Genomic DNA, 25,021 nt, shown 5'->3' with positions numbered 1-25,021 from the left:
CCCCTCCAGAAATGAGGCCCTTAACATATTGGTCCATATTACCAGGCATGTGTGCTATTTAACAATACTCATTGTCACCTGATGAAGCATCGTGGTTATAAATAAATAGACTTGAGGGTTTCCCATCTGCATTTACCCTATTAGGCTAATCATTAGCTAGATAAGAACTCTAAAGTCTAAACCTTAGGCTATCTTGTTGCTAGTTAGCAACATATTGATTACTTGAATGTCCCCCAAAAAAATAACGTTCCACTGGCACTCAGCCAACCAAGGATCATGTACTGTGAATATCATTTAGGCCGACCTGTTACAGCTGACCCTTGTTACATTTAGCCCTGGTCTTCCATATGCATTCAACGCCATTGGGGAGCGAATAAACCATGCTGCTGCTGAAAACTCCGGTTCTAAAATGGTGCATTTTAGCCAACTAATTTATTGGATTTAAGAAATAAGTGTAGCCGAGTAACACTAGAAAGCTCCGTGATCCTCCTCTTTTAACAGTGGCCTTCACAACTCCTTTGAAAAGTGTGTTTTCCTGCGACTGCATTAAGACTGTACAATGATGACTGGGTATGCATATTTCTCCCCTGTGCGGCACTCGCAATTTGAATGGCCCTCGAGATGAATATTATTTTCTCGGATTGAACGCGACAGGCGGAACAATTGAATAGTTAAACTATTCCACCATGGGGTTGTCTAATTGTGATGTTTTTTTGACTGTGGAAATGTTTAATGTGGACAATAATTTTTCAATATATAATTCAAAGAACCAAAGCAGATTCCGGGTCTCAGCTCAGCCTACATGGCTATCATTTGGGTCATATAGGTCTCGGGCCCAGGGGGACCCGTCCCAATTTAACCTCTGTGTGTAGGTTATAATAAGGGCTAATTGTAGACGTAGCCTCTATAAAAATGCATTGGCTATATCAACAGGCCAATATCTGATATAACATTGTAAAAAGCCAAAACATGTATTGCATGATAATGAAAATATGATATTCAGAAAACAATCTAACTTTTTTTTCTTCTACACTTTTCGTTTGGTATAATCAATAGAAATCTCTAAATGCCAGATTGTAATTAATAATTTACCTTGGTACCATAGTGCAAACAGCCTTGACGGAATGGGACTTGTACAACAATCAATAGGTCATTGATTATGTGGTAGGCTACACGTTGTGTTTGTCCTTCTATGTATGTGTGTGTGTGTGTGTGTGTGTGTGTGTGCTTACATTTCCATATACATTCAGTTAAACTATAACCCGTCGGCCTTTTACGTTTACTACACGGTAGAAGCACACAGCTGCTCTTATAGAAGGACAGATGCGCATCATGTTGATGTTATTTATACCTGTTGTGAGAAGCGCTTTGAAAGTGCGGTCTAACGATGGTCGAGTAACTGACCTCACATTTTCCCTCTGATTTCGCGCCCCACCTCTTTCACGCACAGGATTAATAGGCCAGTTCTCCTCCCCCTGACCTAGTGAGAGACAAGACAACACTGTCAAGATTTGGACAGAATGGGATATGCACACTGCTGTACCGTGCTCCTTATAGTATTCATTGCGCTACAGCAATCTGCTGGATTTTGGCTCTTCGATGTGGTGTTCCCACCAAGTGCCAAACCTCAAAACAAAATGAAAAACAATAGCACTCCGCCGGTTCTTATAGGTAAGCGTTTTTATTTCTTGATTAGTTTGCTGTGATGTGATAGGCCTATTGCACCGTGCTATTTGTCATGGAATTCGATTTATGTTTTATGTGATTGTAATATCAGTTGGCTTTCTTGCATACTGAAAGTCCAAAATGTATTTCACAAGACTGGTCGATTTTCTGTCTGGAACTTGACGCCAGCTCCAGGCCGTTTTCTATGGTATCTGCAGGTGTTGGTGTGAATGCTAAGTGAATCCTATGGTCCTGGGCCAGGGATATATATTTGATTCCTAATGGCATTGGCTGGGGTGAAGAAGCATACCCTAATTCAGCATAATGGGAGGACAGCCAGCCTATATCTGTCTGGAGATTAAATCATTTGGGGCCTTGGGGTTCAGGAATAGTTCTGGTAATACTTCATTTTAAGGAGTCATTATTACAGTGTAATTATATGTGTAATTACACTGTAACAAGTCTTGTATTTAATTGTAATACTCATAGTTACACTGTAATAACAAAATGTAACTGGTGGGAATTGTAGTCTGTAATTACAGAGGTGTAACAACAAATGTTTGTTACCATGCTTGTTACTAATGGGCAAGTTTCCACTAAATTCACCAAATGTAGTGTTTCGTTTCTTCTGAGTTGCATCTGATTCAGTAATAACTGTCACGGGGTTGTAGTCTCGTGGACAAATGGGTGTCCGAGATTACAAAGGTTGGAGGCTCAATAGGCTCTAATTACCTCCTGTGAATGCGCACTCTTCAAAATTTCCACTCAATGTTGTTGCTGCTAGTTGCTGCTTGCCCCCCAAAAGTGTAGCATCTGGGTTAACTTGATTTACTTTACAATAACAGATCAGATATAGGCCAACCTCACTGATTGGAGTCTACCATACGGGTGTCATTCCACATTATAATACAAAAATAACTTGTAATGTATGTGCACATAATCCATGATGACAACCTGAACCTCCTTGCCATCCAAGTGAGAGGATAAACCCACAAGTACACCACAGAGTACATGTCATATCTGTATAAGTACAATGTAATTACTAGGTGTTACACAGGATATAGCTTGTGTATCTTGAGGGGTACTTATTGTAATTATTGTGTACTTATATAGTAAATTACTTATCCTGACAATCTGGCCCATATTTTAAGGCTTCCGAGAGCGCCATCCAATTGGGAGGTTAAACACACTAGTACCCACAGAGTACATGTAATATCTGCATAAGTAAAATGTAACTACTAGGTGTAATACAGAATTTAGATAGTTAAAATGAAGTGTAACTTGAGGGTTACTTACTTGTAATGAATGTGTACTTTTATATGCACATTTGTGGCCTGCTGGAGGTCATTTTGCAGGGCTCTGGCAGTGCACCTCCTTGCACAAAGGCGGAGGTAGCGGTCCTGCTGCTGGGTTGTTGCCCTCCTACGGCCTCCTCCACGTCTCCTGATGTACTGGCCTGTCTCCTGGTAGCGCCTGCATGCTCTGGACACTACGCTGACAGACACAGCAAATCTTTTTGCCACAGTTCGCATTGATGTGCCATCCTGGATGAACTGCACTACCTGAGCCACTTGTGTGGGTTGTAGACTCCGTCTCATGCTACCACTTGAGTGAGAGCACCGCCAGCATTCAAAAGTGACCAAAACATCAGCCAGGAAGGATAAGAACTGAGAAGTGGTCTGTGGTCACCAACTGCAGAATCACTCCTGTTTTGGGGGGTGTCTTGCTAATTGCCTATAATTTCTACCTTTTGTCTATTCCATTTGCACAACAGCATGTGAAATCTATTGTCAATCAGTGTTGCTTCCTAAGTGGACAGTTTGATTTCACAGAAGTGTGATTGACTTGGAGTTACATTGTGTTGTTTAAGTGTTCCCTTTATTTTTTTGAGCAGTGTAGTAAATTACTTATCCTGACAACCTGGCCATTATTTCAAGGCTTCTGGAAGCACCATCCAAGTGGGAAAATTAACACACTAGTACACAACAGAGTATCTGTAATAGCTGCATAAGGACACGGTTGTCGCTAGTTACACTGCAAAATTACTGCAGCACAATTTTTTTTAGGGGGGGATGCAGTATTTGCAGAATACTGGAGTTATACTGCACTCTAACTGCAATCTATTTTCGTAAGGGAGTGAAGTGTAACTTTATAGTTACCCATGAGCAATTTCTATATAATTACTTATTACTTTTACCAAATGAAAATACCTACAAACAAAAGATGAGCTTCTTCTTTAGTCAACTTTATTGCAAAAATACATTACATTTCACACAAATAATAACTTGTATTGTTTGTTTAATCTAATTAGTCAAATTATTAATCTAAGATATACAGACCTACTCAATAACATAAAAATAACGATTCTAGTGGTGACTCAAATCTGTAGCCTATAGTGTGGTGAGTAGCCTAGATAGCTAGCTAATACAAAAAATGGGATTGTCTTTTTATATCCTTTTTAACATTACAAGTAACAATGGAAATTGACAACTCTGTCTCTGACTTCATCCGTTTATTTCTTATAAACATTTTCCGATCCTGGAGTCTGAGATCTCGTGGGAATCAGTGGTAGAGAAGAATAATGTATAACAACTTAGCATAGGCACTATATATTACCCCTATTTCTCATCATCATGATTTCTAGGCATATAGCCAGCTAAGCTTAGCTAGTTGTGTTATCCAGCTAGCAATAATAGTGCTTGTGTTGACACAAGTAGCTAACTAGCTAGATAATGTTAACATGCTGGGTGTCTCACATAATACAGTGCATTCGTAAAGTATTCAGACCCCTTGACTTTTTCCAAATTTTGTTACGTTACAGCCCTATTCTAAAATGGATTAAATAAAACATTTTCCTCATCACCTATGGTAGTCCACCTGTGGTAAATTCAATTGATTGGACATGATTTGTAGAGGCACACACCTGTCTATATAAGGTCCCACAGTTGACAGAGCATTTTGAAGGAATTGTCCATAGAGCTCCAAGACAGGTATGTGTCGAGGCAACGATCTGGGGAAGGGTACCAAAACATTTCTGCAGCATTGAAGGTCCTCAAGAACACAGTGGCCTCCATCATTCTGAAATGGAAGACGTTTGGAACCACCAAGACACTTCCTAGAGCTGGCCGCCCAGCCAAACTGAGCAGGGGAGAAGGGCCTTGGTCAGGGAGGTGACCAAGAACACGATGGTCACTCTGACAGAGCTCCAGAGTTCCTCTGTGGAGATGGGAGAACCTTCCAGAAGGACAACCATCTCTGCAGCACTCCACCAATTAGGCCTTTATTGTAGAGTGGCCAGACAGAATCCACTCCTTAGTAAAAGGCACATGACAACCCGCTTGGAGTTTGCTAAAATGCACCTAAAGACACTGAGACCATGAGAAACAAGATTTTCTGGTCTAATGAAACTAAGATTGAATTCTTTGGCCTGAGTGTCACGTCTGGAAGAAACCTGGAACCATCCCTACGGTGAAGCATGGTGGTGGCAGCATCATGCTGTGGGGATATTTTTCAGCGACAGGGACTGGGACATTAGTCAGGATCGAGGGAAAGATGAACGAAGCAAAGTACAGAGAGATCCTTGATGAAAACCAGCTCCAGAATGCTCAGGACCTTCACCTTCAAACAGGATAATAACCCTAAGCACACAGCCAAGACAACGCAGGTGTTGCTTCGAGAAAAGTCTATGAATGTCCTTGAGTGTCCCAGTCATAGCCCGGATTTGAACTCTATTGAACATCTCTAGAGACCTGAAAATCCCTGTGCAGCGACGCTCCCCATCCAACCTGACAGAGCTTGAGAGGTTCTGCAGAGAAAAATGGGAGAAACTCCCCAAATACAGGTGTGCCAAGCTTGTAGTGTCATACCCAAGAAGCCTCGAGGCTGTAATCGCTGCCAAAGGTGCTTCAACAAAGTACTGAGTAAAGGGTCTGAATACTTATCTAAATGTGATATTTCAGTTTGTTATATACATCTGCAAAAATGCATTTTTTTTTCTTCGTCATTATGAGGTATTGTGTGTAGATTGATGAGAAAAAATATCTATTTAATCCATTTTAGAATAAGGCTGTAACGTAACCAAATGTGGAAAAAGTCAAGTGGGAAGATAAGACCATCGAGCCTAGCTAACGTTAGCTAGTGAGTAGCAACCATAGTATATTTGCCAGCTTTAGGTAGCTAGTTAGCTAGTCAAGGTTAGAAAACTAGCTAGCTAGCTAAAGTGCTAGCTAATCCAAAAAACGCTAGCTAACTGCCTATGCTAAATTGTCCCGCAGAATTAATGTATCCAAAAAATGTAAACAAATTGTATGGAAAACATACTTTCTCTCTCCTGTGTTGACGTTTTTGACCTACAACACTTTGTTTCGTTCACTGAAATCTTTAATGTCTGGATTTTGCACACTGAGCGTGTGCTCCAGGGGTCGACAAACTTTTTCACTCAGGTCCCCCAACATTTGGGCAAAAAAATCTAGCTAAAAAAACGTTAGTGTCACACCCTGGCCTTAGTTATCTTTGTGTTCATTATTATTTTTAGTTAGGTCAGGGTGTGACATGGTGAAGTATGTGTTTTTGTATTGTCTAGGGGGTTGTATGGTTTAGAGCACAGGTGTCAAACTCATTCCACGGGGGGCCGAGTGTCTGCGGGTTTTCGCTCCTCCCTTGTACTTGATTGATGAATTAACATCACTAATTAGTTAGGAACTCCCCACACCTGGTTGTCTAGGGCTTTATTGAAAGGAAAAACCAAAAACCTGCAGACACTAGGCCCTCCGTGGAATGAGTTTGACACCCCTGGTAGAGGGTTAAGGAGTATAGATGGTTTAGTGTTGTGTGTAGTTGTCTAGGAAAGTCTATGTTTGCCTGAATGGGTTCCCAATTAGAGACAGCTGGTTTCTGTTGTCTCTGATTGGGAGCCATATTTAAGGCAGCCATAGGCTTTAGCTGTTGTGGGTCATTGTACATGTCTAGTCTATGTCGAACGTAAGTAGTTTGTGTGTGCACTTGCGTTTGTAGTTTCACGGTCGTTTGTTGTTTTGTTAGTTTGAATAAGTGTTTCGTGTTCCGTCTTCGTATAAATAAAAAGAAGATGTATTCATATCATGCTGCGCCTTGGTCCTCTCACTCATATCAAGACGATCGTGACAGAATGACCCACCAAACCCGGATCAAGCAGCATGACAAGCGGCAACAGGATCAAGGCATCAAGGATTCATGGACATGGGAGGAGATATTAGATGGAAAGGGACCTTGGGCACAACCGGGAGAATATCGCCTCCCTCGTGAAGAGCTGGAGGCAGCGAAAGCCGAGAGGAGGCGATATGAGGAGGCAGCCCGGAGGCAAGGCTGGAAGCCCGCGAGTACTACCCAAACATTTCTTGGGGGGGGGGGCTAAGAGGTAGTGGGCCGAGGGCAAGTAGGAGACCTGCGCCCACTTCCCAGGCTAACCGTGGAGAGCGGGAGTACGGGCGGACACCGTGTTACGCAATAGAGCGCACGGTGTCTCCTGTACGTGTTCATAGCCCGGTGCGGGTTATTCCACCTCCCCGCACTGGTAGGGCTAGATTGGGCATTGAGCCGGATGTCATGAAGCCGGCCCTACATATCTGGCCACCAGTACGTCTCCTCGGGCTTACATGGCACCAGCCTTACGCATGGTGTCCCCGGTTCGCCTACATAGCCCGGTGCGGGTTATTCCACCTCCTCGCACTGGTCGGGCAACGGGGAGCATTCAACCAGGTAAGGTTGGGCAGGCTCGGTGTTCAAGGGAACCAGTACGCCTGCACGGTCCGGTATTTCCGGCGCCACCTCCCCGCCCCAGTCAAGTACCACCAGTGCCTCCTCCACGCACTAGCCCTATGGTGCGTGTCTCCAGCCCTTTACCACCAGTGCCTAAACCACGCACCAAGCCTCCTGTGTGTCCCCAGAGTCCTGTGCGTCCTGTTGCTGCTCCCCGCACTAGCCCTGAGATGCGTGTCCCCAGCCCGGTACCACCAGTTCCGGCACCACGCACTAGGCCTAATGTGCGTCCCCAGGGTCCAGTACGCCCTGTTCCTTCTCCCCGCACTAGCCTGAAGGTGCGTGTCCTTAGCCCGGTGCCTCCAGTTCCGGCACCACGCACCAGGCCTACAGTGCGCCTCATCCGGCCAGAGCCATCCGTCTGCCCAGTGCCATCTGAGCCATCCGTCTGCCCAGTGCCATCTGAGCCATCCGTCTCCCCAGTGCCATCTGAGCCATCCGTCTCCCCAGCGCCATCTGAGCCATCCGTCTGCCCAGTGCCGTCTGAGCCATCCGTCTGTCCCTAGCCATTAGAGCCGCCCGTCTGTCCCGAGCCGTCAGAGCCGTTAGTCAGTCAGGAGCCGCTAGAGCCATTCGTCAGTCAGGATCTGCCAGAGCCGCCAACCAGATAGGATCTGCCAGAGCCGCCAACCAGACAGGATCCGCCAGAGCAGCCAACCAGACAGGATCCGCCAGAGCCGCCAACCAGGCAGGATCCGCCAGATCCGTCAGCCAGCCATGAGCAGCCAGATCCGTCAGCCAGCCATGAGCAGCCAGATCCGTCAGCCAGCCATGAGCCGTCCAGCCAGGATCCGCCAGAGCCGTCCAGCCAGGATCCGCCAGAGCCATCCAGCCAGGATCCGCCAGAGCCAGCCAGCCAGGATCCGCCAGCCAGCCAGGATCCGCCAGAGCCAGCCAGCCAGGATCCGCCATTCAGTACGGTGCTGCCCTTCAGTACGGTGCTGCCCCTTATCCTGGTGCTGCCCCTTATCCTGGTGCTGCCCCTTAGTCCGGTACTGCCCCTTAGTACGGTGCTGCCCCTTAGTCCGGTGCTGCCACTTAGTCCGGTGCTGCCCCTTATTCCAGTGGGGTTAAGAAAGCGGGTAGTGACTATGGTGGGGTGGGGACCACGACCAGTGCCAGAGCCGCCACCGTGGACAGACGCCCACCCAGACCCTCCCCTAGACTTTATGCTGGTGCGCTCGGAGTTCGCACCTTAAGGGGGGGGGGGGGTTTATGTCACACCCTGGCCTTAGTTATCTTTTTTTTTTTTTTTTTTTTTTTGGGGGGGGGGTGGATCAGCTTAATATTGCGGAAAGAATGTTGCTTCCAATGTAATTGTCTGCATCATTTCCAATCCCCCATATTTTTGGGGGTAAATATATATATCCATTCACGTATGCATACATATATACATACACATACCTACATAGACATACATACTTTTTTAAAAGAGTATACCTTTATTATTATTCCCTGCAAACCCTACCACCGATCCCCCAATTGGAGTAAACTGATAAACATTTCTGTTTTTACCTTCAATTTATACATCTTATACACATTTTACAGACACAGTCTACTTTATAATTAATTTTTAATTTTTATTTTACCGTTATTTTACCAGGTAAGTTGACTGAGAACACGTTCTCATTTGCAGCAACGACCTGGGGAATAGTTACAGGGGAGAGGAGGGGGATGAATGAGCCAATTGTAAACAATTGTATAATAGTTCTCTCTTGTTTGTTCTTAGTCCTTCCTCTATTTCTGTTGTCCATCCAGTTTGATTTCCACTTGTAACTGTGCTATTTCACAATAGCTCCGCACCTATACATATTTCACAGATCCCGTATGCCCTACATTGTTTATCTTGTTATTAGTCCCACCCTTCAGCTCCACTCAACCTTTCCCATCTATCTTCCAACATCATCCATTTCGGATGTTTATTTGCCATATATTTTTCAACTGTGCTGTGATGCTTCACAAAAGATTTGAATCTTCCTATTCTCATAGTTTCCACGGATTGTAAATTAAAAATAAACATTTTTGCTAAAATAATTATTATATTATTGATTGGTTGACTATGGCTTTTCAAATCCCCCAGTATTGCTATCTGTAGCGTTAGTTCTACGCAAATGTTGCAATTCTTCAACCATTCCTGGACCTGTGACCAAAAACGAGCTACATGCGGACAATACCAAAATAAATGGTCTAATGACTCTGCCTCCTCACAGCAGAATCTACAGAGCTGAGAAGATTGTATCCCCCATATATATAACATTCTATTAGTTGCAAGAATTTTGTACAATAATTTAAATTGAAAAATTCGAAGTTTTGAATCCGGCGTTGTTTTGCGTATCAATTCATAAACCATGTGCCATGGAATGGGTACATCGAAAATCTCTTCCCAACTATTTTGCAATTTATATGGCACAGCTGTAAGTTTTTTGGTCCTTAAATGAAATTGGTATATGTTTTTATTTATCACACTTTTCTTTAACCATTTATGTTCTTTAATATAAGGCCGATATACAAGTTCCTTACTTTTATCCCCTTCCACCTGCCTCTTCCATTTTTGTGGTAATGCTGCAATTAATTGGTTGTAATTTTGGGTAGAGCAGACATTTCCATATGTCTGTGTTAGCTGCATGTGTGACATTACTCCACCAGTCCTATTTATGATAGCATTCACAAAAATTATACCTTTTTTAAACATTTCTTCGATAAATACAGTTTTTTTATCAATTACTATATTTGAATTTAACCACAAGATTTGTTGTACTATTTGTTCCGTCCTTTCAGGTGGATTAAACTGAAATTGCAACCAACTTTCTAAGGCTTGTTTAAAAAATAAAGATATTTTGGAAATTATTTCCTTTTCAAGCAACCGAAAGTGAGCAGGTGTAATCTGAATAAAGGGAAAAAGGCCCTTCTTGAACATAGGATGAGACATTCGTACCAATCTACTAGAGAACCAGCTTAGATTTAGGTATAACTTTTGTATGACTGATGCCTTTAGTGAGAGGTCTAAGGCTTTTTATATTTAATCATTTCTGCCCTCCGAATTCATATTCGTTATATAAATAGGCCCTTTTAATTTTATCTGGCTTGCCGTTCCAAATAAAATTGAATATTTTTTGTTCATATAATTTAAAAAGCAGGTCACTAGGTGTAGGCAAAACCATAAGCAAATAGGTAAACTGTGATATGATTAAAGAGTTAATCAGGGTGATTTTCCCACAAATAGACAGGTATTTTCCTTTCCATGGTAGCAAGATCTTATCTATTTTTGCTAACTTTCTATAAAAATTTATTGGAGTGAGATCATTTCTTTCTTTTGGGATTTGTATACCGAGTATGTCCACATCACCGTCAGACCATTTAATTGGTAAACTACATGGCAATGTAAAATGTGTATTTTTTAGTGATCCAATACGTAATATGGTACATTTATCATAATTTGGTTTTAATCCAGAGAGGATAGCAAATGTATCTAGATCCTCTAAGAGGCCGTGGAGAGATTCTAGTTGTGGTTTTAAAAGAAAACATGAATCATCAGCGTACAATGACACCTTAGTTTTTAGGCCCTGGATTTCTAATCCCTTAATATTAATGTTTGATCTAATTTTAACAGCTAACATTTCGATGGCAATAATAAATAGATATGCCGATAGTGGACAACCTTGTTTTACTCCTCTAGATAGTTTAAAACTTTCTGAGATGTAGCCATTATTTACTATTTTACACCTAGGGTTACTATACATAATTTTTACCTATTTTATAAGAGATTCCCCAAAATTGAAATATTCTAGGCATTTATATATAAACTCCAGTCGTACTTTATCAAAAGCCTTTTCAAAATCAGCTATGAAAACCAGGCCTGGTGTCCCCGATATTTCATAGTGTTCTATTCTTTCCAGTACTTGCCTTATATTATCTCCAATGTATCGTCCATGTAAAAAACCTGTCTGATTAGGATGAATAATATCTGACAAAACTTTTTTTATTCTATGGCCTTAGTTATCTTTGTGTTCATTATTATTTTAGTTAGGTCAGGGTGTGACATGGTGAAGTATGTGTTTTTGTATTGTCTAGGGGGTTGTATGGTTTAGAGCACATATGTCAGAGTCAAGGCCCGCGGGCCACATCCGGCCCGCGAGAAGGTTTTTTACGGCCCCTGGGATGATCTTGATTTATTATTAGAACCGGCCCGCAGACCGCAGCAAGCCGGCAGCCCGCAGATCTTTTACACGCACCAATACTACATTTCCCACAATGCAACGGTGACGCACCGAGCAGTAGGCTGCTTCATTTCAATATTTATTGGCACAGCAGTCGTCAGCATCACAGTAAAATTAACTTTCAGATACCCATCAAAAATGGCAAAACGGAAGGTGGACACTGAGAACCGGGGGTTTCAAACAAGGTGGGAGTCGGAGTATATGTTCACGGAGGTAGCTGGAAAACCTGTGTGTCTTCTGTGTGGAGAAAGTGTGGCGGTACTGAAAGAGTATAATCTGAGACGACATTATGAAACGAAACACGCGGACAAAAACAAGAATATGGACATGGAACAAAGGCTACAAAAGGCAGAGGAATTAAAACGAGGCCTCAAATCTCGACAGGCTCTGTTCAAAAAAGCCAAATCACAAGGCCAGGCTGCTGTCAAGGCCAGTTTTATTTTGGCAGAAGAGATCGCTAAATCAGCCCGGCCATTTACGGAGGGGGATTTCATCAAAAACTGCATGATTAAAGTTTGTGACGAAGTTTGCCCAGAAAAAAGGCAACTCTTTTTAAATGTGAGTCTGAGCAGAAACACCATTGCCGAGAGAGTAGACCAGTTGTCCATCAATCTAAAAGAGCAGCTTGTGAAAAAGGGAAAAGATTTCATTGCATATTCCTTGGCTGTGGATGAGAGCACCGACATTTCTGACATTGCCCAGTTGTCAATTTTCATCCGCGGAGTGGACTCCAGCCTAAGCGTGACAGAGGAGTTTTTGGCTTTACGTCCTATGCATGGCACAACTACGGGGCATGATTTGTATGAAGAGGTGTCAAGATGTGTAAATGAGATGGAGCTGCCTTGGGAAAAACTCGTGGGTTTGACAACCGACGGAGCACCTGCGATGTGTGGACACAGGAGAGGACTGGTGGCGAAGATACGGGAAAAGATGCAAGAGGAAAACGCGACAGGTGAGCTGACAGCTTATCATTGTATCATACACCAGGAAGCGTTGTGCGGTAAAGCCTTGAAAATGGAGCATGTAATGAGCATCATCACGCGCACAGTTAACTTTATCAGAGCCAAAGGTTTGAATCACCGCCAGTTCAAGGCATTTCTGACGGAGTTAGAAACGGAGCATGGTGATTTGCCTTATCACACAGAGGTGCGATGGCTAAGCCAGGGAAAGGTGCTTCAAAGATGTTTCGAGCTTCGTGAGGAGATTTGTCTGTTCTTGGACAGCAAAGGGAAAGACACAACACAACTCCGAGACGAAATGTTTCTGTGTGAAATGGCTTTTCTGTGTGACATTACGAGTCATCTGAATGCAATGAACTTGCAGCTGCAGGGTCGGGATCATGTCATCTCTGATATGTACAGTACAGTGAAGGCATTTAAAACCAAACTGACTCTGTGGGAGACGCAGATGCGGAAAGAAAATTTGAGCCACTTTCCCAGCTGCCAGACCATGAAAGAGAAGCTCTCTACCAGTGCGTTCCCGAGCGCACAGTTGGCTGATAAAATAGGTATGCTTGCCGCTGACTTTCGACGCCGATTTGCTGACTTTGAAGCACAAAAAAGCAGGTTGGAACTGCTCGGTAACCCATTTGCTGTTGACGTGGAAAGCTCACCACCAAACCTCCAAATGGAGTTGATTGACCTCCAATGCAATGATGCACTGAGGGCAAAATATGCGGCAGTGGGTGCTGCGGAGTTCGCCCGTTTCCTCCCCGACACAATGCCCCAGCTGCGCATCCAGGCTGCTCAAACGTTGTCTATGTTTGGCAGCACATACCTGTGTGAACAACTGTTTTCTTTGATGAACCTGAACAAAACATCACACAGAAGTCGACTTACTGCTGAACACCTCCACTCAATTCTGAGGATTTCCTCAGCTCAGAGCCTTACCCCGAACATTGATGAACTTGTGGAAAAGATGGGACACCACCAAGTATCACCCTCAACCTCAAACAAGTGAACATTACTGTGCAATCACATATTTAGAGTTTTTACTCAGTTCAAGTTTAAAAGTTAAAGTTTAATATTTGTTTTCACTGCATGTTACTTCTCCTTAAACAAAGTGTTGTTTTTGATTAATAGATTTTTGCACTTTATTTTATTGTATTTCAATCCAATTATATTTTAAAAATATTTCAGTTGAGTGGATGATAGAAAATTGCTATTATTCTTTTTTTCTTTGAAGTAAATTTAGCCCACTTTTGCTAAAATAGAAAATATAGGCTACTGATGGTGCCTTGAATACCGGTTTCTTTCATTTAATGTTCATGTTATGGGGATTTTTATATAAAGGAAATTTGTCTTTTGTGTCTGTTGAAAATTAAAGATTACTGACAGAGCCATAAGAAAATATTGCTTTATTTATCTGATCATATTGGAATATATTTGTTAGGTTTTCAGTAGGTTCAATTAGGTTCACTAGACTATATGCGTCATTTAAAAATTTTTCAATGAACATTCGAACAGTCCGGCCCTCGGCTTGTAGCTAAATTTTTTATTTGGCCCTCCGTCCATTTGACTTTGACACCCCTGGTTTAGAGGGTTAAGGAGTATAGATGGTTTAGTGTTGTGTGTAGTTGTCTAGGAAAGTCTATGGTTGCCTGAATGGGTTCCCAATTAGAGACAGCTGGTTTCTGTTGTCTCTGATTGGGAGCCATATTTAAGGCAGCCATAGGCTTTAGCTGTTGTGGGTCATTGTACATGTCTAGTCTATGTCGAACGCAAGTAGTTTGTGTGTGCACTTGCGTTTGTAGTTTCACGGTCGTTTGTTGTTTTGTTAGTTTGAATAAGTGTTTCGTGTTCCGTCTTCGTATAAATAAAAAGAAGATGTATTCATATCATGCTGCGCCTTGGTCCTCTCACTCATATCAAGACGATCGTGACAGTTAGCTGACATTTCTAAATAGCTCTCTAACATACATATATTTTTTAACCTTTATTTAACTAGGCAAGTCAGTGAAGAACAAATTCTTATTTTCAATGACGGCCTAGGAATAGTGGGTTAACTGCCTTGTTTAGGGGCAGAACGACAGATTTTTATCTTGTCAGCTCGGGGATTTGATCTTGCAACCTTCCGGTTACTAGTCCAATGCTCTAACCACTACCCTGCCGCACCAAATGCATTGACCAATTGTCACACCCTGGCCGTAGTTATCTTTGTTTTCTTTATTATTTTTGTTAGGTCAGGGTGTGACATGGGGGAGGTTTGTGTTTGGGTGATTATATGGTTAAGGGGTTGTTGGGTTTTGTGTGTGTGGTTTTGTGTTGAGTGAGTATGTCTAGGTATGTCTATGGTTAGTGAGGGTTTCTAGGTATGTCTATGGTTGCCTGAGTGGTTTCTCAATCAGAGACAGATGTCTTTCATTTGTCTCTGATTGGGAGCCATATTTTAGGCGGCCATAGGCATCATGTGTTTGTTGGGTCATTGACTTAGTCGGTGTCTTAGTCTGTGTCTAGGTCTGTGTCAAGTTTGCATGTTTTGCATTTAGTCGATTTTGGTTTCACGGTCTTCGATTTGTTGTTTTGCTTCGTTTGGTCATCTCCTTAATAAAGAGAAGATGCATTTTTTACACGCTGCGCCTTGGTCCTCTCTCTCTCCCATGGTCGATCGTGACAGAATGACCCAACCATTCAGGACCAAGCAGTGTGAAAGGAGGGAACCAGAGCCAGTGGTTCGGAGATTGGAGGTGAGCAATGGGATTGATACAGAGACTGTTAAGGATTTATTGAGGAGTTTGGAGGAGAGTGAAAGGAGGGAGCTGCTGTGTTGGTGCGTGAGGCACGACATCCACCCGACAGAGCGTGTGCGGGAGGTGATGTTACCTGAGTCAGTTCTCCATGCTCGTCCTGAGTTGCGTGCTAACCGTCTAGGAAGGACAGTTTCACGAACTAGGTCTCCTGTGTGCCTCCCTAGTCCTGCTCCTCCTGTAGCACCTTCCCGCTCCAGCTCGGTACCCCCAGTTCCGGCACCACGCACTAGGCCTATAGTGCGTCTCAGCCGGCCAGAGCTGCCAGTCTGCCCCGAGTCGTCAGAGCTGCCAGTCTGCCCCGAGTCGTCAGAGCTGCCAGTCTGCCCCGAGTCGTCAGAGCTGCCAGTCTGCCCCGAGTCGTCAGAGCTGCCAGTCTGCCCCGAGTCGTCAGAGCTGCCAGTCTGCCCCGAGTCGTCAGAGCTGCCAGTCTGCCCCGAGTCGTCAGAGTTGCCAGTCTGCCCAGCGCCATCTGAGCCATCCGTCTACCCGGCGCCATCTGAGCCATCCGTCTACCCGGCGCCATCTGAGCCATCCGTCTACCCGGCGCCATCTGAGCCATCCGTCTACCTGGCGCCATCTGAGCCATCCGTCTGCCACGAGCCATTAGAGTCGCCCGCCAGCCATGATCAGCCAGAGTCGCCCGCCAGCCATGATCAGCCAGAGTCGCCCGCCAGCCATGATCAGCCAGAGTCGCCCGCCAGCCATGATCAGCCAGAGTCGCCCGCCAGCCATGATCAGCCAGAGTCGCCCGCCAGCCATGATCAGCCAGAGTCGCCCGCCAGCCATGATCAGCCAGAGTCGCCCGCCAGCCATGATCAGCCAGAGTCGCCCGCCAGCCATGATCAGCCAGAGTCGCCCGCCAGCCATGATCAGCCAGAGTCGCCCGCCAGCCATGATCAGCCAGAGTCGCCCGCCAGCCATGATCAGCCAGAGTCGCCCGCCAGCCATGATCAGCCAGAGTCGCCCGCCAGCCAGGATCGGCTGACTCCGCCATTCAGCCAGGATCTACCAGAGACACCGAAGCGGAGATCGACTATGGTGGAGTGGGGGCCACGTCCTGCACCCGAGCCGCCGCCATATTAAGGCCTATCCCGGATCCTCCCCTAGACTTTATGTTGGTGCGCCCGGTGTTCGCACCTTAAGGGGGGGTTATGTCACACCCTGGCCGTAGTTATCTTTGTTTTCTTTATTATTTTTGTTAGGTCAGGGTGTGACATGGGGGAGGTTTGTGTTTGGGTGATTATATGGTTAAGGGGTTGTTGGGTTTTGTGTGTGTGGTTTTGTGTTGAGTGAGTATGTCTAGGTATGTCTATGGTTTAGTGAGGGTTTCTAGGTATGTCTATGGTTGCCTGAGTGGTTTCTCAATCAGAGACAGATGTCTTTCATTTGTCTCTGATTGGAGCCATATTTTAGGCGGCCATAGGCATCATGTGTTTGTTGGGTCATTGACTTAGTCTGTGTCTAGGTCTGTGTCAAGTTTGCATGTTTTGCATTTAGTCGGTTTTGGTTTCACGGTCTTCGATTTGTTGTTTTGCTTCGTTTGGTCATCTCCTTAATAAAGAGAAGATGCATTTTTTTACACGCTGCGCCTTGGTCCTCTCTCTCTCCCATGGTCGATCGTGACACCAATTTAGAAATTGCACCTCGTGCATTCTACTATTACAACTTTCAAGAGTAAGTTGAAAGCTGGACTGAGTGCCTTAAATATATACAGTACCAGTCAAAAGTTTGGGCACAACTACTCATTCAAGGGTTTTTCTTTATTTTTACTATGTTCTACATTGTAGAATAATAGTGAAGACATCAAAACTGTGGAATAACACATTTAGAATCATGTAGTAACCAAAAAAGTGATAAACAAATCAAAATATATCTATATTTGAAATTCTTCAAAGTAGCCACCCTTTCCCTGTCACGACTTCCGCCGAAGTCGGGTCCTCTCCTTGTTCGGGCGGCGCTCGGCATCACCGGTCTTCTAGTCATCATCGATCCACTTTTCATTTTCCATGTGTTTTGTCTTGTTTTTCCTCACACCTGGTTTCAATTCCCTCAATCATTTGTTGTGTATTTAACCCTCTGTTCCCCCCCATGTCTTTGTGTGGGATTGTTTATTTGTAAGTGCTTGTGCACGTGTTGTTTGGTGCACGACGGGTTTTTGTACCCAATTATTCTTGGTATTTTTATGCCGTGGGTTTTGCTAATAAACTGCTATTACCAAGTACTGCTCTCCTGCGTCGGACTTCCCTGCCACCGATTACGCACCCCTTACATTCCCTTGATGACAGCTTTGCACACTCTTAGGCATTCTCTCAACCAGCTCCATGAAGTCGTCACCTGGAATGCATTTAAATTAACAGGTATGCCTTGTTAAAAGTTAATTTGTGGAATTTTTATCTTAATGCGTTTGAGCCAATCAGTTGTGTTATGACAAGGTAGGGGTGGTATAAAGAAGATAGCCCTATTTGGTAAAATATCAAGTCCATATTATGGCAAGAACAGCTCAAATAAGCAAAGAGAAACGAGAGTCCATCAGTACTTTAAGACATAAATCTCAGTCAATACGGAAAAATTATTTTGAAAGTTTCTTCAAGTGCAGTCGCAAAAACCATCAAGCGCAATGAGGAAACTGGCTCTCACGAGGACCGCCACAGGAAAGGAAGACGTAGAGTTACCTTTGCTGCAGAGGATAAGTTCATTATACTCTGACTACACCGCTCGCGTCGCAAGAGCGAGCGTTGCAAAATAAATGTAGGAATCTATGTTATTTAATTATGTCACCCACACTGCTCGCGCGCACCAATGAGTATCTGCGTTGCCAAGGGATAAAATAGAAGTAATTCCTATTTCTGACGCAGATCATGCTGCAAGTCCTGCCTCTCCCATCTCCTCATTGGTTTATAGAAGCAGGTACCCACGTGCCATCTCCTCATTGGTTATACCCACTTGGGTGATTGAAAGACAAACTGTTTTGCCGGTTGTCATGGTAATACTATGAAAGTGTAGATGCCAATCACCATATAAGTTCAAAGATGAAAAAGCCTGGAAGGAGGAGAGATGACTAGAAATTATTTGGTTGACCGTTTTATGTGTGGATTAATTGTCGGAGTAATTGTCGGACCTTGTGCATTTCAGGTAAAATAACAACTCAATGTTTATATCCCAGAACAAATTAGCTAGCATCAGCAAGCTAGCTAAATAGGACAAATTAGCTAGCAAGTGCAAATTAGCTAGCTAAATTGCCATACATGTTTAATGCTTTTCGACCTGTCCCCAAATTAATGTCATTGGTTCAGAGTTTGTTTTGATATTTCAACCTGCGTGTCGTGATCACGTTTGGTGTAGGGGGACAAAATACATTTATGCACAATGGTGCACACGCGCAGCCGGTTTGGGTTCCGTGCATGTGTGGTTCCCACCGTGAAGCATGGAGGAGGAGGTGTGATGGTGCTTTGCTGGTGACACTGTCTGTGATTTATTTAGAAATCAAGGCACACTTAACCAGCATGGCTACCACAGCATTCTGCGGCGATACGCCATCCCATCTTGTTTGCGCTGCATTAGATGAACTGGCCTCCAAAAAGCAGCCAACAAGTGCTCAGCATATGTGGGAACTCCTTCAAGACTTTTGGAAAAGCATTCCAGGTGCAGCTGGTTGAGAGAATGCCATGTGTGCAAAGCTGTCATCAAGGCAAAGGGTGGCTACTTTGAAGAATCTAAAATCTGAAATATATTTCGATTTTTTAAGCATTTTTGTGCTTACTACATGATTCCATAAGTGTTATTTCATAGTTTTGATATCTTCACTATTATTCTACAATGTAGAAATGAGTAAAAATAAAGAAAAACCCTTGAATGAGTAGGTGTGTCCAAACTTTTGACTGGTATTGTATAGGGTGTCACGCCCTGGCTATAGAGAGATTTTTTATTCTCTATTTTGGTTAGGCCAGGGTGTGACTAGGGTGGGCAGTCTATGTTCTTTTTTCTATGTTGTTGGTTTTCTATGTGTTTGGCCTGGTGTGGTTCCCAATCAGAGGCAGCTGTCTATCGTTGTCTCTGATTGGGAGCCATACTTAGGTATCCTGTTTTCCCATTGTGTGTTGTGGGTGATTAATTTCTATTTAGTGTGTGTTGCACCTGACGGAGCTGTTTCGGTTGTCACTTTGTTGTTTTGCTTTTAGTGTTCAGTTTCTATTAAACATGACGAACACTTACCACGATGCGTTTTGGTCTTCACCTTCTTCCGACGACAGCCGTTACAGGGGGACCCCGCACCCGCCCTGCCGACTCCTTTTTATTTTATGTGAACTGTTTGTAAACCTGTTTTTGTCATTGGGCCAGGGCATCAAACTCCAGCTCTTTATTGCAAAATTGTGTCAATGAATTGGTCGGTGTTCAATTGGTTTACACTTATCACGTGTTTTGTGCAGGCTGAAATATGGTGCATTGGGACGCTATTGGAAACTTTAACATTTGTAACAAACATAGAAACAATTATTTGTTGTTACACCCGTGAAATTACAGACTCCAATTACCACATGTTGTTATTACAGTGTTACTATTATTACAATGAATTGCCCTTAAATGAAGTGGACCATTCTTTTTATTGGTCAATGTCTTGTGTCTGTTTGATGGGACAAATCACATTGACAGTTGTGAAACAAGGGAAACACATAAATCTCTACGTTGACTTTGTCTTGTCATCCTTTTCTTTCTCATCTACCCTTGTTGAGTCCTCTTTTTAAACTACTTTATTGTAAACTGTGATGATTGTCTCTACATTGTTCTAAACTGCTCATCTGGCTTCTAAGTTCTAAAAATTTTCCACTTTTGACCAGTACCTGGGAACCTAGGAAACCAGCTTGAGGCCAAGATTGACAAGCCAAGCCTTGTGCATTGGATGTGCTACAAAAAGACAGATGACTTTTTCACACTTTGGATTGACCTGAATATGTTCATGCCAATTGGGATTGACTGTTGGATCGATAATATAAGGTGAGGGGGAGAATGAATATGATCTATGTCAAAATAATTCTGTTTATATCTTATGATAAATTCAATAATATTAACTCAATACACTTAGGGAGCATTTGCCGATTGTTCATTGCTGTATTAATAAATAATGCACTGTAATAGAAGAGAGAAGCATACAACCGCAACTCTATTTTCACAAGTTTGATTTTGAGTGTGAGGCATTTTAATGGTTGGGATCATTTCCTTATGCAATAACATTCTGTACATACTGAATATTTCCTGCTACAGAATTGTATACAATAGGACAACTCGCAAGACCTCCAATTCTGCAGGGGTGACGGTGAGAGTGCCTGGTTTTGGACAGACATATTCTGTTGAGTTCTTGGACACAAACAAGTTGTCAGGTGAGAACAACCATAATGAGAACATCTGTTCCTATAATTGTTTTCTTTTTGATTATGATTTCATTAAATGAAACCTGTCCTTTTCCAGGTTATTTTCACACTATGGTTACACATTTGGTCAACATGGGATATGTCCGTAATGAGACTGTCCGAGCAGCACCATACGACTGGAGGGTAGCTCCAAGTAAGTGACATCATGGACACACACACACACCATCCAACTGACAATCACATTCCTGTACAACAAAGGTACAACTCATTCATTGTTTAAGCATACATGCTTTCTCATCATGTCTGTGCCTATTTGTCTCTCCTTATCAGACGAGCAGGAGGAATACTTTGCACGGCTGAAGAAGCTGATTGAGGATATGTACGAGCAGTATCAACAACCACTTTACCTCTTGGGACACAGCATGGGAAGCAATTATGTCCTCTACTTCTTATATCAGCAGACCCAGACATGGAAAGACCAATACATCAAAGGCCTCATTTCACTTGGAGCACCCTGGGGTGGGGCAGTCAAGCCTATTCGAGTGCTAGCATCAGGTACTATATGTCAAAGTCTGGTGGACAGATTGAAACAACCTTACCTGTAGTAGAAACATAACATAACCTAAAAAAATATATATAACCGGGTTGAAGTAGTTTTTACTGTCCTGTAAATCACATTGACAGTAATCGGTACATATTGCAAAATAATTTTACTTGTGATGATACCCGCATCTTCATTTTCCTGAAAGGGTGGTAGGACTGGTTTGTCTGGATTACTTTGGCGAGTCACATATTGATGAAAGATTGCCATGAGAAAATAATTTATGATAACAATTGTTTCTGCAGGTGAAAATGATGGCATCCCAATGGTATCCAACATCAAGATCCGGGAGGAGCAACGCATGACCACAACAAACCCCTGGATGCTTCCATTTGAAGAGGCATGGCCTGCAGACCACGCCTTCATCTCCACACCCTCATTCAACTATACCCACCAGGACTACCAGCGCTTCTTCAAAGACATCGACTTTGAGGATGGCTGGTTCATGTGGGAAGACACCAGAAACCTGACAGCTGGTCTGCCCCCTCCTGGTGTTGAGGTATACTGCTTCTATGGTGTAGGGCTGCCCACACCGGTTACCTATATTTATGACGACCAGTTCCCAAATGTAGACCCTATAGACTATGTGTATGCTGATGGGGATGATACAGTGGACAGTCTTAGCATGGGTTTATGTAAGCGTTGGATAGGAAAGCAAGCACAGCCTGTCCATGTCAAGGAGTTCAGGGCCATGCCCCACTTGGAAATAGTATTCAATAGCAAGGTAATCAATGTAGTCAAGAGTATCCTGGAGGGAAGATATGGGGAAGAGGATTCTACATTCCAAGAGACTGATGAACGTCACATTGACTCCGCAGTCATGCAAGATCAAGTCCAGCCGGACCAGGCTCCCAGATCTACACTGTAGGCTTTTGGGGAGAAAATAATTCACTCTCCCAATGTACATACTATTACTGATGCAGTAGCTACTAAGTTGGACTTATACACTGAGTGTACAAAACATTAAGAACACCTGCTCTTTTCATGACATAGACTGACCAGGTGAATCCAGGTGAAAGCTATGATCCCTTATTGATGTCACTTGTTAAATCCACTTAAATCAGTGTAGATGAAGGGGAGGTGACGGGTTAAAGAAGGATTTTTAAGCATGGAGACAATTGAGACATAGATTGTGTATGTGTGCAACTCAATATTAGGAGGTGTTCCTAATGTTTGGTATACTCAGTGTATATGTACATACATCCTAACTAGTATTACTATTGAGATGTGTTATAGTATGCATATGCCTCTTGTTTCATTATGCTTATCATATTTTCCTCTTAGAATGACAGGAAATCAAAAAATTACATATGTATTTGGTCTGTGTACGTTTTCTTATTTTGATTTTCGAGTCAAAACAGAGTGGAAAAACAGAAAAAAGCTCTCTTTTTTTTTATTAAAAAAACTAAAATCATAAATCGACTTGATTTCCCATTTATTGTGTCAAAATTGGACATGGAATAATGGCAAACAAATAACAACAAATTGTATTAAATGGTTAGATTTTTTTTTCATACACGGAAGTACACGCCCCCTCATAGAATATTCACAGTTGGGGTGGGGTTTAACAGCCTATGTTGGCAGCTAAAAGAAAGGATTAGACTGAAAAAGAAGATACAAAATAAGAATGTTAGCTAACATGCAGAACTTATTATGAAGTTAGCGTGCCAATAGCACTAACTTAACAAGAACTGAACAAAGTTGGCTTGCACTAGTTGGCTAGCTAGCACTAGATGCTAGATAGTAGTAGCTAGTCGAAGTAAGTTGGTCCCTTCACTTGCAACAAGATGAAGCTGCCCAGTTAGAGCTAACTGCTGCAGAAATGTCAGATTTCTCCAATACTTTCTGTAGCTAACTTAGCTATATCTTCTGTAGGCTAATAGTCAATGAACACTAAGTAATGATGAACAGAAGTTACCTTATCTGGTTACCTTATCTGGCATGTTGCATAGCCAATTTAGCTATTGCTAAATGTGCAAATAGTTAAAGTTCAAAAGGGAAAATAAATAAACATATATATGGGTTGTATTTACAATGGTGTTTGTTCTTCACGGGTTGCCCTTTTCTTGTGGCAACAGGTCACAAATTTGCTACTGTGATGGCACACTGTGGTACTTAACCCAGTAGATATGGGAGTTTATCAAAATTGGATGTGTGTAATCTGAGGGAAATATCTGTCTCTAATATGGTCATGCATTTGGCAGGAGGTTAGGAAATGCAGCTCAGTTTCCACCTCATTTTGTGGGAAGTGTGCACATAGCCTGTCTTCTCTTGAGAGCCAGGTCAGACTACGGCGGCCTTTCTCAATAGCAAGGCTATGCTCACTGAGTCTGTACATAGTCAAAGCTTTCCTTAAGTTTGGGTCAGTCACAGTGGTCAGGTATTCTGCCACTGTGTACTCTCTGTTAAGGGCCAAATAGCCTTCTAGTTTGCTCTGTTTTTTTGTTAATTCTCTCTCAAGTTGTTTTGCTGTGGACACCAATCCCATGTTGCTAGATAAACTACTTTATCCCCTAATACTAAACTTTGCTCACTCTTATTAAACTGCCTTTGATTAAATCGGTTTATTTCAATGTTTAAATTTGTTTCAAGTGTGTTTTTTTACTAAAAGTTGACAGATGGCACTTGTATGGAGGAATGTGGGTGGTGGGAGAGAGTGGATACATGTTTGTAGATGGGTTTGTTTGAAGAAACTCCCTCTCCCCGTACATCCCCTCCTTCTCTTGATCAGTAATAAAAGTAAATGTAATTTCTGCATTTTACCTGTGATCCAAAATCAAATAAAATTGAAGACAAAAGGAGATTTCATATTGCTTTGTCTCTACACATCTATTCCCTACTGGCCAAATGCAGTCACCAACCACTTCAGCTAGCATTTCCTGTTTTTAGCTCTATTTCATTTTAAGGTCAAACACTTTGGATGAAATGTCAAAAATGTGACGGGCTGTATTATAATGCTTATGTATTTGTTGGTACTGTATGTAGAATAAGGTCTCCAATATTCTTAAATCTGACATGGGTTGAAGTTACTATCATTAATCCTGCGTCAAGTCTCAAATAATGCTGAATTGTAGTGTATTTACTGAATAAACCCTATATTGTACAATTATTCATCCACTAGACAGCAATGTGCTACCACCTTCAAATAGGTATAATGTGAGAGTTTTTCTTCAAGTACTGAGCAAATGTCCAAATGAATGATATTACCTGAATTTGCATTGCTTTGATGGATACTAGATATGACTGGTTGTGATCCAGAAATATGTGACATGCAAAGTTCAAATGTCATTCAAAGTGGGTAATGTTGATCCCGCAACTCCTGTCTGTCTGTCATTCATTCAATTAAATATCTTAAACCTATACAGTGGAAGGTGTGGTCTATACCTTGTGAATATTCAATTTTTGATTGCACAAATATTCCCATTAGATCTCTCTGCTATAAAATAAAGATGACACAGACATATGTTAAATAATCAAGCACTGGCTCATTGGAAGAAACATTTATTTTATTTGTATTCAGTCGGGAGTCTCAATTTACTGTTGAGAGGTAGAATAGTAGAATACACAAGGTGCAATTTCAAAATGTGGTTGCGCATCTGAGGTTTTTCTCGTTATGTCAGTCACACTT

The 25,021-nt window shown here is 42.7% G+C and overlaps 1 protein-coding gene across 1 annotated transcript; it reads left to right on the top strand.

Annotated features, from left to right (window-relative positions):
• The first annotated feature begins 1,388 nt into the window (after window positions 1-1,388).
• On the top strand, window positions 1,389-24,753 carry LOC129862617 (phosphatidylcholine-sterol acyltransferase-like). The gene is made up of 6 exons (XM_055934450.1): window positions 1,389-1,671; window positions 20,262-20,418; window positions 20,686-20,801; window positions 20,890-20,985; window positions 21,123-21,347; window positions 21,639-24,753. Exons 1-6 carry the CDS (start codon window positions 1,521-1,523, stop codon window positions 22,259-22,261), a joined length of 1,368 nt encoding a protein of 455 aa, XP_055790425.1. The 5' UTR covers window positions 1,389-1,520; the 3' UTR covers window positions 22,262-24,753.
• The last annotated feature ends 268 nt before the right edge of the window (window positions 24,754-25,021 follow it).

This window comes from Salvelinus fontinalis, chromosome 9 (genome assembly GCF_029448725.1).
Source record: "Salvelinus fontinalis isolate EN_2023a chromosome 9, ASM2944872v1, whole genome shotgun sequence".
Lineage (NCBI taxonomy): Eukaryota > Metazoa > Chordata > Actinopteri > Salmoniformes > Salmonidae > Salvelinus > Salvelinus fontinalis.
The sequence above is the reverse complement of the archived record's forward strand: the minus strand, read 5'-3'. Positions and strand labels throughout refer to the sequence as shown.

Bases quoted from the DNA above. Each gene is read 5' to 3' on its own strand.
- LOC129862617 (XM_055934450.1), top strand. From the start codon at position 1,521: ATGGGATATGCACACTGCTGTACCGTGCTCCTTATAGTATTCATTGCG. The intron at 20,419-20,685 runs GTGAGGGGGAGA...TTCCTGCTACAG, and splicing joins TGTTGGATCGATAATATAAG to AATTGTATACAATAGGACAA. The intron at 20,802-20,889 runs GTGAGAACAACC...GTCCTTTTCCAG, and splicing joins GGACACAAACAAGTTGTCAG to GTTATTTTCACACTATGGTT.